This window comes from Heterocephalus glaber, unplaced genomic scaffold, assembly GCF_053883595.1.
Source record: "Heterocephalus glaber isolate CG9 unplaced genomic scaffold, H.glaber_assembly_v1.0 deba00000331, whole genome shotgun sequence".
Taxonomy (NCBI): domain Eukaryota; kingdom Metazoa; phylum Chordata; class Mammalia; order Rodentia; family Bathyergidae; genus Heterocephalus; species Heterocephalus glaber.
Genome location: NW_028258142.1, coordinates 33,867,028 through 33,881,900, shown reverse-complemented (window position 1 = coordinate 33,881,900; position 14,873 = coordinate 33,867,028). Strand labels below are relative to the sequence as shown.

Below are 14,873 nucleotides of genomic sequence, written 5' to 3'. Positions count from 1 at the left end.
AGCACAGTAAATCTTGGGCAAAGCTAGAAAACAGTGAGATATCCTATAGTTTTGTCATACTTATATATGTAAGCCTTACTGACCCTGACCCACTATGAAACCTGAGATGATCTGACATTAAAGCACCATGTTATCAGGCTGGGGATTTAGCTTAGTGGTGCCGCTGCCTGCCTTTCGATCCCTGGTACCACACACACACGCACACACACACACAAAAAGCACCATGTTATCACTCACCCAACTCAGGTTCTACTTAGAGGAGAGATCAGCTCTTTAACTTAGCAAGCACAAAAAGAAATGGGTGGGTCTTTCCAAGGGAAAATATTATCTATATTACTCTACACTTCTATTTTATGTACAACACAAAATATCAAATTAAAAAACACAAAACAAAGTAGGAAAATCAGATCCATAATCAAAAGATGGAATAGATCAACAGACACAGATCTACATATTAACCAGACACTGGGATTATCAGATAAAGACTTTACAATAAAAATTATAAAACTGAAAATTAAAATATCTCAAAACAAAGATTTAATTGGCTTAACAGCAGACCCATGTATATATTATCACTTGATTTTCAACAAAGGAGCCAAAGGAAATCAATGGAGCAAGAAAAGTTTCTTCAACAAATGGCAATGGAACAAATGTCTGCAGGAAAGAAAGAAATGGTAAATATGAAGCATGATATTTTTATCCTTTAAAAAACTCAAAGTCTAAAGCTAAAATAACATTGTACTTTAGGTTTAAATGTATTTATAAAGCAAAATAAATATATGAAAATAGCACAAACCACAGTGGTACATGAATGTAATTCTAGCAGTGTAGTTATATTTTATATCAAGTTCTAAAGTATTACAACTTAAGCAACCTTCTAGGTAAAAGGTGCTTCTAAGAACAGTGCAATCACTACAACACCTACTGAGAAATTTATACTAAATGTTACTGCTAAAAAGCCAAAAGAGAATAGAATAAAAAATATCTGCCTTATCTAAAGGGCAGGACAATACAGAGGAACAAAAACCACATAGGACAAACAGAAAATAATTCTCAAAGTGGTAACCTAACTGCTATGAAAACAATTAATTATTTTAAATAAAAGTGGACTAAATTTTCCAATTAAAAGACAAAGATTGGTTGAGCAAGGCACAAAATGCTATCGTCCATAAGAAACATATCTTAGAAATAAAGATGCAAATAAACTGAGAAGGATGAAAAATATACTATGCAGCCACTGAGATAAAAAGAAGATAACAGTGATGGTAATATAAAACAGATTTTATTAAGATGAATTCATCAGGAAGACAGGATAATTCTAAATGTGTGCCATCTAATTACAGAAACTAAAAATACTGAAGCAAAGGCTGAAAGAGGAAATAAAACCTAGAATTGAAATACACTCTTCTTTATGACAGGTAGAATAAAAAACCAAAAAAGAATTTAAAATGTTTTAAACACCATCAACTGCCCTGACCTAAATGACATTCAGAGAACACTACAATTCTTTTCAACTGTGTATAAAACTCTCAAAGATAAACCACATTATGGCATAAAATAATTTTCAGATAATTTCAAAGGACTGAAGTTATACACAGTATATTTTCAGCCATAATAAAACCAAATTAGAAATTAATGCAGTATTTAGAAAAGGCACACACTGTTTTAAAAAAAACGTCAAACTTCTAATTTTAGTATTATGTGCTGCCGAAGCAAGCACAAAATCAAACTTCTAAATAACAGGTCAAGAAAAGTGTAGGAGGAATTAAAGAATCAATGATCAAAATATACATTGCCAAAATGGCCATTTGATTTTTGACAAGGGGGCTGAAAACATATACAGGGAGAAGATAAGTCTCTAGCAACTGATGTGGAAAAACTGGATATTCACATTAAGACTACTGAAATCTATATCCCTCTCACCCCATATTAAAAATTAATTCAAACTGGATCAAGCATCTAGGTATAAAAGACCCGCAACTTCAAAACTGCTAAAAGAAACACCTGAAGCCATAGAGACATACAAAGACATCCTTAATAGGACTCCAATAGCACAGGAAATAATATCAAGAATCAACAAATGGGATGTTATCAATTTAAAAGGTTTCTGCAGAGGAAAGGAAACAAGAGAATGAAGAGGCAACATACAGAATAGGAGAAAATCTTCACTAGCTACTCTTCTGACAGAAGATTAACACTTGGAACATATAAGGAACTTTGTCAAAAAGCCCGACTTCCAAAACAAATAACCCAATCAATAACTAGGCAAATGAATAGTCATTTCCAAAGGAAGTACAAATGGTCAATATGTGAATTTTAAAATGCTCAATATCTTTAGCCTTTAGGAAAATGCAGATCAAATCTACATAAAGATTCCATCTCATTCTGGTCAGACTGGATATTATCAAGAATACAAGAAACAGGGTTGGGGATTTAACTCAGTGGTTCCTGTGCCTGCTTCGAAAGTGCAAGGTCCTGAGTTCAATCCCCAGTACCGGAAAAAACAACAACAACAAAAAACCCCCACAATGAATGCTGGTGAAAATTCAGAGAAAATGGAACCCTCCCATACTGTTGGTAGGAATGTATACTAGTACAACCACTATGGAAATCAGTATGGACATTCCTCAGAAAACTGAAAACCAAATACCATTTGATCCAGCTATACATCTCCTTGGGTACATTCCCCTCAAAATTAAAAAAAAGCATGCACAGCAATACATGATATCCATGTTTATAGCTGTGTAATTCATAATAGCTAAGCTGTGGAAACAGTCTAGATGTCTGTCAGAGATGAATGGATAAAGAAAATGTAATATATACATAACAGAATGTATTACTCACCTATAATGAAGAATGAAATCATGTCATTTGCAGGAAAATAAACTGGAGACCATCAAGTGTAATAAGCCACACTCAAAGTTAAATATTAACTTTAATAATTCCTATTAAGGAATCTAAGTAAACTAAAGGAGAAAGGATAAGAAACTAGAAGATAGATTTTTAGATAGGGAAGGGGACCACGGCAAGGAAAAAGGAGGACAAGAGGAAGTAATGGAGTAGATGATAATAAAAACATGTTGCGTGTGCATATCAATATACCAAAATAAGTGTATTTTGTATTGCCAATATGCACTAAAAAATCCTACTTAATAGAGACTTAAGGAATGTATTTATTTCCTCTACAATCAGAAGCAATGCAACAGTGTTCATTCTGATCATTTTATTGAACATTTTACTGTAGGTCTTAGCCAAGGCAGAAAAAGGCAGAAAGACTGGATAAAAAAAACAAAGATTATCCTTTTTATTCGACAGATCACATGGCTGTGTATGTAGAAATCTCAAGAATCTACAGAATTCCTGAACCAAAAGGTGAAATTAGCAATAACTCAGGAAAAAAAATCAATACACAAAAATGTAGAATGTGCCTATATCCTAGAACTAAACAATTGGAAAATTTTTATTAAGAACTGTACATCTGTAATAGCACTAAAAGCATTAAACCAAGAAAAGTATCTAACATATTGGTCTGCATTAAAATCTATGGAACATGGCAAAGAAATAGTATCACCAATGAGACAACTACCTGCAAGTTCTCAAACCTGACCCACCTTTTTTTTCCCCCTGGTACCAGGAATTGAATTCAGGACCTTGTGCCTGCCAGGCAGACACAGCACTGCTGAGCTACATCTCCAGCACCTTTGATCCCTCATTTTTGACAAATAACCTTACATTCCTATTTTACACAGAAGAGCCCAAACTATGAAGGTGAAACTGCTTCTGCCTCTGGATTTTAATTCCTCATCTTCCTTTCCATCTTTTTACATTCAACTTTCTCCATTTCTCAATGCTTAACTACTCCTTCTTTAAATGGACACATATAGTGCTTACTGTAAGTTAGGAACACTTTTAATTGTTTTACAAATATTAACTCTGTTAAGGCTGGGGATTTAGTTCAGTGGCACCACGCCTGCCTCACAAGCACAAGGTCCTGAGTTGGATCCCTGGAATCAAAAAAAAAAAAAAAAAAAAAAAAAAAAAATATATATATATATATATATATATATTAGCTGTTAATATCTTAGGTACTTATTATGCCTATTTTACGGATAAGAAACTGCTGTGCCTAGGTCATCTAGCTAGTTCATGGTAGAAGAAGAATTCAAATTCAGTCCAGCTCAGAGAATGACCATGCTATGCCGAACCCGAGAACAGAAAAAAAATGGCTCACAAGAGAAAAAATCAGGATCCCAGTCTCCTAGGGCAGAGAAGCTCAGCCAGTCTCAGCACCCAGAAGGAAGCTCCCCTGCTGCCATCCCAGGCTCCTAGGGCAGAGAAGCTGAGCCGGTCCCAGTACTGGAAGGAAGCTCCCCGCCTCCATCCCAGGCTCCTAGGGCAGAAAAGGTGAGCCACGTGGGTGCCAGAAGCACCCCTCCCCCCATGGAAATGAGAAAACACATGAGCAAGCCTCAAAAACAGAGTTCCAGATCACCTACAGCAACCCCAAAGGGAAACGAAATGGAACAATCTGATACTCAACCACCTGGACTCTCTGAACTGGCAACAAAAGAGGATCTGGGAAAAATGAAATCAGAAATAATTACTCAGATAACAGCAAAGATTTTGCTCATGGGGCAAGACATGATTAATAAATCTAGAGAGGACACAGAGAAAAAAATAGAGGATCTGAGGAACATGATGGAATCCCAACATAGGAAACAAATGGAATCCATAAAACAGATACAAACAGATTTCTAAGAGATTAAAAACTCCATTGAAAGTCTGCGCAGCAGAATGAACCAATGTGAGGATAGAATTTCAGATATAGAAGATAAGATTGCAATTAGTGACCAGGAAAAGAAAAATTGCTTTAAAATTGTAAAGGAACATGAGAAATCAATCCAGCAGCTGCTAGATGATGCAAAGAAGAATAACATAAGACTGATTGGAGTCAATGAAGAAACAGCAGAGAGTGCAGATGACATAAAAAAACTGTTCATAGAAATGATGGCAGAAAACTTCCCAAGGAGGGGAAAAGAACTTGACATACAGATAAGTGAGGCATATAGGACTCCAGCTAGCCTTAATCAAAAAAAATCTATATATAGGCATATAATAGTTAGGATTCCAGAAATCCAACAGAAGAACAAAGTTCTCCAAGCAGTCAGAGAAAAGAAACAAATCACATACAAAGGAAAGCCCATCAGAATCACAGCAGACTTCTCAATGCAAACCCTCAAGGCAAGAAGAGCTTGGAGTGAGGGATTTCAAGCCCTAAAGGAAAACAGCCTCCAACCCAGATTGATGTACCCTGCAAAACTATCTTTCAAAATTGATGGAGAAATACAATACTTTCATGATAAAGAGCACCTCAGCAACTTCATGAATACCAAACCAGCACGCCAAAAACTTTCAGACAGTATCCTAGGAAAAGACAATGAGGATCACAACCCCAGGAAACTCAACAGAATGAATCCATTGGGTGTGACAAATTAAACGCAAAGGGGGAGGGAGAATCCAACAAAAAGAAAAAGTCATGACAAGGCTTTTAAAACTTTTAACTTCATCTCTCTAATGAGTATATAATTCAATCTTATTATTGTACTGATTAGTATTTTTATGATTCTAGAGTTGCACACCTTTCCTTGTGCTATACTGGCTATTTATCATCTTCTTATCTCTACATTTTAATTGGGTTGTCTATTAATGAGCTCTAAGAATTCTTTATATATTCTGGTCATAGGTTATATGCATTGTAAATATGGTCTGTTTAAGGACTACTTTTCATTTTAATGAGGTCATTTAAAGTTCTAAATTTTGATGGAATCTCATTTATCAGTTTTTTTCTTTTATACATCATGTCTTTTGTATCCTAGGTATTTCTTGCCTACCCTGAAATTCATAAATATTTTCCCTTATAATTTCTTCTTAAAGTTTTATACTTTTAAGCTTTCTTATTTAGGTTCATAGATCCCTTCAAGGTATTTTCATGTATGGAAAAAAAGAGTTGAGGTTAATTTTTTTATATACGGATACCAGGTGTTCTTAGTGCCGTTTGCTGAAAACACTATCTCTTCCTCGGCTCTTGAATTGAGTTTATATTCTATAAAATGCTAATGTTAAATAATCTTTCAAAACTCAGTGGACCATATATGTGTGGTTCTATTTCTAGATTCTCTGTTTTATTCCAATGATCTATATGTCTTTCCTTACACCAACACTGCCTTGATTAATGTAGCGTTAGAGGAAGTCTTAAAATTAGGTACTAAACATCTTCCAACACTGTTTTTGTTTTTAACTTTTCTAAGTCCTTTGTACTCCTACATAACTTTTAAATTTCAATAACCAATTCTTCATTTATGGCAAGTATACACAGACCTGAATTTTTATATATACCTTGTGTTTTCTAATCCTGCTAAATTCAAATACAAGTTTTAGGGCCTCCTAGAGATTTCTTAGTATTTTCTCTGTAGATGATCATTTCATCTACATATAAAGATTTTGCTTCTGCCATGCCAATCTCATCCTAGTTGTGTCATTTTATTGCCAGACTATTTTGGTGGGGCCTAGGTTTCAAAGTTTAATGGACAGATAAAGAGTAAGCATATCTGCCCTTGTTCCCTACTTTAAGGAGAAAGCATTGTATCATCTCCATTCATAGAAGGCGTTCTCACTGGAAGTATGGAGTACATGTCTTTAATCTGTTGAGAAAGTTCTGTTCTACTTCTAGTCTCCTGATAGCTTTTACCATGAACAGCTGTAGAATTTAGTCCAATACTTTTTCTCCAACTAGTGACAAAATCATATGGCTTTTTCCTTTCCTCTATTTAAATGATGACTTTTAGAGGTGGATCTTCCAATGCTGAACCAACACTGCCATCCCTATAACAAAACCACTTTCTACATCCTGGCAGATCTGACTTCCAATAGTTTGCTTTGTTAAACAAATTTCTATTTATGTTCATATTTTTTTCTTCTATTATTTTTATCCAGTTTTAGGATTAGCACAATGTTGAGTTCCTAAAATGAGGGGAGAAGTGTTCCTTCTTTATTCTGCTTTGTTTGATATAATTTATCAGTTAAAATGTATATGAGCCTGCTGTTGTCATATAGGTAGGTTTTCAATCTAAAGGTTTTCAATCTAAAAAAATATATCTAAAGTATATACTTTAATAGGTGCTATTCAAATTTTATATTTCCTCCAGAGTTAGTTTCATTAATTTGTCTTCCAAGTTACTTCTTAAAAGTTGTCAAATTTATTTCAAAAAAGATTTTTGTAATATGCTTGCTATATCCTTTTAAATTCTGTAAAATCTGTGGTAATGTCTCCTAGATCTTAATATTGTAATTTAAAAAATGTATAACTGATATTGTGTAACAGGAAGAAAAGGTCTAAAAGAGCAGGGGAATTGGGAGGGGTAGGGGAATGGAAAAAAAGGAAATGAAAAAATATGAGAACAGGAAAAAAAATGAAGACAAGGTCTTTGCAAATAGGGAAGGGTGGAGGGGGTGATGGAGGGCAAGGGAAGGGGAAAAAAAAAATAAGAACCTAGAGACTCATGTAATGGTACAAGATCCCAATGATGAATGTAACTGTATTTTATACCTAAAATGTACCAATAAAGTTAATGGGGGGGGAGAAAATCAGAAGGTACTTGTCTATGCATTTAATATCATCATTTCATCTCTAATTTTTGTGTAAACTTTAAAAGGTAAAATATATTAAGTATCTGCATCTAATTCACAAATAACTAAATGTATATTAAGTCATTAGGAGTACACTCTCAAAGCCCATTACTCATTGTATTAGTCTCATAGGACTAGTTTTAACAACATACCAAAAATGATATGGCTTAAAACAATAAATTTACTCTCACAATTTTAGGGGATAAAAGTCTGAAGCTAAGGTGTCAGCAGGACTATACTCTCTCAACAGTTTCAGAGGAGAATCTATTCCATGCCTTTTCTGTTAAACTTCTAGTTTCTTCAGTAATCCTTCAATAATGGCTTCCAGGCCGGGGATTTAGCTCAGTGGTTTCGCCGCCTGCTGTGCAAGTGCAATGGACCCGAGTTCGATCCCTGGTACCAAAAAAAAATAATGGCTTCCAGCTGCTTACTCCAATAGATGCCTCCATCTTTTTTTATAGATCTTTGCTTTTCTTATAAAGATGCTAGTCATATAGAATGAGGGGCCCATGATATTCTCATATGGCTTTATCTTAATTACACCTGCAAAGACTATTTTTCTGGGTAAGATCACACTGTGAGGCACATGAGGTTAGGACTTCAACATAGCCTTTGGGACACCCAATTCAATCCACTGACAGGTACAGATTCAAGCCCCTCTCCTCTTCTTTTTGGTACTGAGGATTGAACCCAGGGCCTTCTCACTGAGCCACCCCTTTTAAAATTTTTAAATTCTGAGACAAGGTCTCATTGAGTCACTCAACTGCCCACCCTCAGGGCTTAGATTTGCAATCCTCCTCAGCCTCCCAGAGTGCTGGGATTACAGGTGTGTGCTATCATGTTCAACTTCAAAACCCTTTTAAGTCTACATCTTTGTATATGATGGACCAACCACAAAATATCTAGAAAATACATACTTAAATTATGATTCCCAGAATGCACATCTCAAGACTCACTCATTTCTCTATAAACCTGCTTGAAAACATGTCTATAAAATTCATCAAGATTTGAAAAAGGTTACAGAATACTATACAGGAAAAGTTGATCAAACTTTTAGATTTCTCAGGATGTCCATCTCTAATGTCCAGAAGACTCTAACTGAAGAATAAAGGATTGAACAAAGAAATTTTTTAAAAAAGAAAAGCAGCGGGTGGTTGTTTATATAGTTTCTTACTCTGTTCAATTTGTTCTCTGGTTGCTTTTTAGAAAATATTACTTCATCCTGTCCCAGCAGGATGTTGAAATGGATTTAATTATGTCCTTTTCCAAGGAAGCCATGAACCAGAGTTAGAGGGTGGGCAAAATTTATTCTAAATTGGGACCCTGAATCCATCAAAACTATTTTTTCCTTCTTTTACTTTTTTTTTTTTTTCCCCCTTTTGAAACAGGGTCTTGCCCAAACTGGCCTTGAATTCCTGGGCACAAGTGATCTTCTGGACTCAGCCTCCTGAGTAACTGGGATTATAGATATGTTTCATTGCATGTTGCCGGAACTGTCTTTCTTGCCATGGCACTGAGACAGGAAATGATGGTGGGTAAGAGAGTGATAATATGATAACTTATAGCACCTCATGAATGAGATATTCATACTGTCATTGTAAATATGTCATTCTGAAAGTCAGTAACAGTGCCCCCAATGAAACAGAATTAAAACTTTTAGATGAGGTTTCAATGCTAGGCTCAACACTGAGTTCACAAACTGATTGAATTTCTTGTCCCTTTAAAAATTTTGTCTCATTTACCATAAGGAGCAATTATATTCATCTTATTGTGCCTTCTGTGTTTTAGTTACATTATTAAATAGATATTTATGTATTAACTGGGATCCCCGTGGCATTCTGTGTCCAGCTCCTTTCTTTTAACCATAATCCTTTCAAGGCCCTTCCATTTTGTCACACTTCATGCTGTACTAATCACTCCTTTAGATGGTTAAAATCTGTTACAGCAACATATCTCATTTTATTTATCCATATGAGTGTTTCCACTATAGTTAATGCTTACAGTTTACATTTGATTTTGTATACAAGTTTTTGTATGGACCTATTTAAACTTCCCTTAGATCTAGACCTAGAAGTGAAATTGCTGGGTTTTATGTTAACATATTTAACTTTTTGAGGACTAGTAAACTTTTCCAAAGTGGATAAGCCATTTTATATTTCTACCAGCAAGATAAAAGGATTTTAGTTTTTCTGTATCCTCACCAACACTTGGTAGTGCCCTTTTGAATATAGACATCTAGTGAGTGTAAGTAATATTTATTTCACGATGATAATGTTCAGCTACTTTTCATGCTATTCACTTTTAATTGTCATAGTAATAGCTATCCATCACAAAAGAACAAAAAACACTGTTGATTCAACAATAGACTTCACTAGTATCCAGGAGTGTTAAGATGACATATTTAGAAATCCAAATATCACCTGCATTAAGATGTATAACATACTATTTCCAATGATCATTAGATTATTTACTGTGCCTAACTGCCATAAATGATTAACTACCTAGACATCAAAAAAGGAAGGATTCACACAGCAGAATTATTTAAAAGCCCTTTTCCCTGCCAATGTTAATTTTAAAATAATTCAGATTATCATAACTGCAGAATGTGTTACTGTAAAAATAAATAGAAAGGCTGATGGTAGAATTTGTTGAGATGTCATTATTAAGATGTCCAATCCTTAACATACAGACAGAATGAAATGAATTAAACTGGACAATTTCAATAACATCAAAGTGATTTCCCTGATAACATTACAAGTTCTGATGAGTTATATATTTTTTCTATATAACAGCAGCCTTAAAGCTTTGATGTCTGCAATATTTATATGTTGCAGCTTATTCCCCATCGTTTGGACATAGCAGCTCAATATGAGAAATTAATCAAATTAGGTTAAGTATAAATATTTTGTATAAATAAATTACTATAATCCAGAATTCACTACATATTAAGTTAAATATTCACTAAAAAGTTGATCCTCATCCTTTACACTCGAATTCCTCTGAAACCTTGTTACTGGCCTAATTATATAGTCTTTTGTCACAAACATATTTATTCAAAAGGTAACAAAAATTTTTACACAGAAGTATGCATTACTTACCAAGGAATAAAAGCGTGAATATTATCAATTTTTCATTCGCTCTAATGATAAAAGTCTTATTGATTATTCTGCAGAGTAGTGTATGTTCTTTTGTAGTGACAACATGGGCCCCCCTTTGATGGTTCAGATATGGTTAAATCAAGATCAAAAGATTCTCTTTTTGGGGGCCAGGGATTTAGCTCAGTGGTTCTGCCACCTGCCTCACAAGCGAAGGTCCTGAGTTCGATCCCCAGTACCAAAAAAAAATATTTTTTTTTTAGTGTACAATGGACCCTTGAGTTATGACTGACCTGACATACAAACAACTTGGGTTATCATCGGAATTTTAGATTTAACTTACAAAGTCTTGAGCTGTGGCCCAAATGCCGGCCACTTGTGTTTCCAGATGGTCTCAGATACAGATTTAATCCTTAAAAGCATTCTAGAAGGAATATTATAACATCCTTTTCTGTGTGGGATTAATTGAGAAATTCTGGGCCAATGTCTAAGGACACCAAAATCTGTCTGTATACGACACAGAGACTTTGAAGGCTATGTAGAGAAGCCTGACCTTCAATTGACCAACGTGAGTTACAACCAGCCCTTGACTTCGTAAGTCAAGGGTCCACTGTATTTCTAACTTCTCTAAATTAAGAGATAACTTTCATGAGTTTTTTTTTTTTCTTACCAGAGATCGAACTCGGGTCCTTGCCCTTGTGAGGCAGGCGGTGGAACCACTGAGCTAAATCCCCGGCAACTTTCATGAGTTTTAAACAACACAAGAAAGGTTAGAAACCTCTTGAGATAACAAAAACCTGCAGATGCTCAAGTTCCACATGGCATAAATGGCACAGTAAATGCTATATATATACAGCTGTTATCTTGTACTGTTTATGGAATAAAAATAAAACCAAAAAGTCTCCACATGTTCAGTACAGATGCAATTTTTTCCCAAATATCAATCTGTGGATGGTTGAATCCAGGAATTTTGAACCTGTAGATACAGAGGGCTGACTATATTATCTTATCACTACAAAATTTTTTAAGACTTTTTTTTTTTTTTTTACCTGTGTCCATACTTTGGTTTAACTGTTGATCACTTGTTTCTCCATCTTCACTGATATATCCAGGTGGTGGTGTTTCTACAAAAGTTTAAGACAAATGATGTATAGGTGTGATATAATTTCAGTACTTTTTCTCTCAACTACCAAGTATAACCAATTAATCACTCCAAATAACAAGAACGCAAATAATATTTCTATAAAAAGAAATATTAGACTAAGGGCTTACAATTCAGATTTTGACCCAAATTCTGCAGATGAATTCTTAATTCTACCTGTTATACAATCCAGCTCATTTATCTATCTGGCTCTTTCCGAATGTACATATTCTGGGCCAAGAGCCAAGAATACAACTTCAAAGATGCCTCAGTTCTCAAGTAATGGACATTGTGGATGGGTATAGGAAATTAAAGAACATAGACACATACACATAAATTTCAGATTATAAAGAGTAACACAGGCTTACATCTTACACTAAGTTTTATTAAGACAAATTATAGTAATATGGTTCAGGACTAGTCTAGGCTGAATTCTATCTAAAAATTATTTTTTCCAGGGATTTCCAATTTGTAATTCTGTCTGAAGCAGAAAATTCAAGTATAAATTACTGCATAAAAGAGGCATTAACTCCCTCTGAAAATAAACATTAGGATTCTAATGTGTCATTTCCAACATGTTTCTGAATAAAATGTTTATGTTTATGTGCAGGAGGCATATGAACAGCCAAATAAGCTTCACAGAAAATAAAAACATTATACAATTTCATTACTTATAATTTTAAAGAGGAAAAATAAGTTCAAACGGTCTTCAACAGTTCAGCATTTACATTGCTAAATAGTTTTAAGCAACTCAAAATAATGCAGCCAGATACCTAAAAAGGATTCTGTAATTACCAAACAGGTGAGGGAAGATGCAGTTCACAGACTTGCTCTACTCACCATTTAAATCTACCTTCAATATACTAATCATAACTTTTATGTACCAAACATTTCATTTGTGTCAGTACCCCAAAATCTTTAATACTGAAATTTTAAGAAAATACCAAAATATAACACAAAAATAATTCATACCCATTTTGCACTGTTTTAAAGGATAAAGCTAATAAAATTAAACAGAACTAAACATCGCTAGTTTAACTGTAAACTTCTCAAAGATGTAAGAAGAAAGACTAAAAAAAAATTTTTTTTGGTGGTATTATGGTACAAATGGGAACCAGGTCCTTCACACTGACCTACACCCCCAGTTTTTTTTGTTGTTTTTTTTTTTTTAGCACTGGAGATTGAACTCAGGACTGCACTTGCGAGGCAGGTGGCAGAACCCCTGAGCTAAATCCCCTGCCCTCCCAGTCTTATTTTTATTTTTAGACAGGGTCTTGCTAAGTTGCCCAGGCTGGGCTTAAACTTGAGATCCTCTTGCCTCAGCCTCCAAAAGTGCTGCGATTACAAGTGTGCACCACCACATCTGGCTCAAAAACACTCAACTTTTTCTTATTGTGTTTCTTTATTTTTCTCCACTGTTCATCTATAAATGAATCATAAAATTTTTCACACTAAGTATTTTTCAAATATGCTTAAAAACTCTTAAGGTTCTTTATATATTTTTATTTATAAAATAAGGGTGGAACACAGCAACATTACATAAGAGGTGAAAAAATTGAGACATTAAAAATCCAGCATATAGCTTAATCTCCATCCTAATGTTTCTTCTAGGGAAAAAACAAAGTGAAATGCACAAGAACAGTAACAAATTATAAATTAGTCTCCTGATAGTAAAAACTAAAAGGCCAAGTGTTATATTATGCTATACTGCTGGGTCACATGATGTAAGACAGTAACATTTAAGAATCATGTAGCTGAAGTTATTTCTCATCAGGAGCTACTGAGGTCTATGAAAAACAGAACTAAAATGAAAGTTTTCTGTTTTTCAGGATAACATATGCATTGGTCCATCTACAGGACTAAAACAGTACATCTTCTATTGTGTTAAACATGTTCCCTCCCACTTGAATCACCAGTGGCATATGCATGGCTGTTCCTTTGGGCAGCAAATTCAAGCAACTAACTACATTTGGTCCATTTATAGACTTTTTATTAATTTTATTAATGATTGATAAAAGTGATTAGATTCATTTATACTACCAGTAGCACAAGCCACCCAATGAGACAGTCATGCATGTACCACCAGTAGTTCAAGTTGGTGGGACAACTGAATTCAAATCAGAACTGCCCGGCCGTGAGATTGAATTATTACAGCCCAGTGTTAAAAATGTTACATTTATCTTAAACATTATTAAATTCCCAAGAAAAAGTGATTATTTGGTAGATTTTTTGTTGTATTTGTTTCAGAGATATTTTTTTCCTGTACTATTTATTTACATTCTGCATCTCTCTTAGCTTCAACAACTAAGACAAACTTACTAAGAGTTTTTCTGCTTCCCAAAGCCAGTTCAAAAGAAAATGTAATATAAAGTAAAACTTGTCTCCAAACAAAACTGTTTATTATACTGGGCTGATCTATTCCACACAACAATTACCCATTATATCAGACTTTTCTATCCTAAACCCAGGAGCATTTTTTAAAAGTGAAACCATAATTTTAATGCCTGAGTGTTTGTCATAGAATTTTTTTCTTAAGTTTTAGTAGATCCAGAAAGCAAAAGTACCTGGGATATAATTACTCTGTGGCTCAATTCCTGCTGGGAAATTAGTGTTTTCTGGAATGGAGTGGGTATAATCATCCAGAGGTGGTAGCTCTGTTAGAATCTCAGTGTGCCGTGGCACTAATACCGGAGGCAAAACTACAAGAGTTAAAAGAGATCACAGTTAGTGCCAAGGAGCAAAAAGAGTGTAGGAGGAAGCTTTATGAAAAATTTTTACAAGAAAGAAGGCAGTAGCTTAGCTTTTAAAAGTTAAGGTCCACCTATTTGGTATTATATCAGTTGCACAGAAATTGCTAAACTGATTACGGCTTTAACCTATATAAATGACAATTTCCAAGTGTGCATTTATCTTATACTTTGGGAGATAGTGTGACCTTGTTTTATATTACC

The 14,873-nt window shown here is 34.5% G+C and overlaps 1 protein-coding gene across 3 annotated transcripts in view; it reads right to left on the bottom strand.

The window, feature by feature from the left end:
- Smad2 (SMAD family member 2) overlaps positions 1–14,873 on the bottom strand; it is a 68,639-nt gene that overhangs the window by 18,052 nt on the left and 35,714 nt on the right. For all 3 annotated transcript variants that reach the window (XR_015442103.1, XM_021236602.2, XM_021236599.2), the window contains 2 exons: positions 14,487–14,621; positions 11,831–11,905 (listed from right to left, as the gene is read on the bottom strand). Coding sequence is in view for 2 of the 3 variants with exons in the window: in XM_021236602.2 (XP_021092261.1) it covers positions 11,831–11,905; positions 14,487–14,621 (210 nt within the window). In the remaining variant the exon portion in view is untranslated. The remainder of the gene's footprint in view (positions 1–11,830; positions 11,906–14,486; positions 14,622–14,873) is intronic.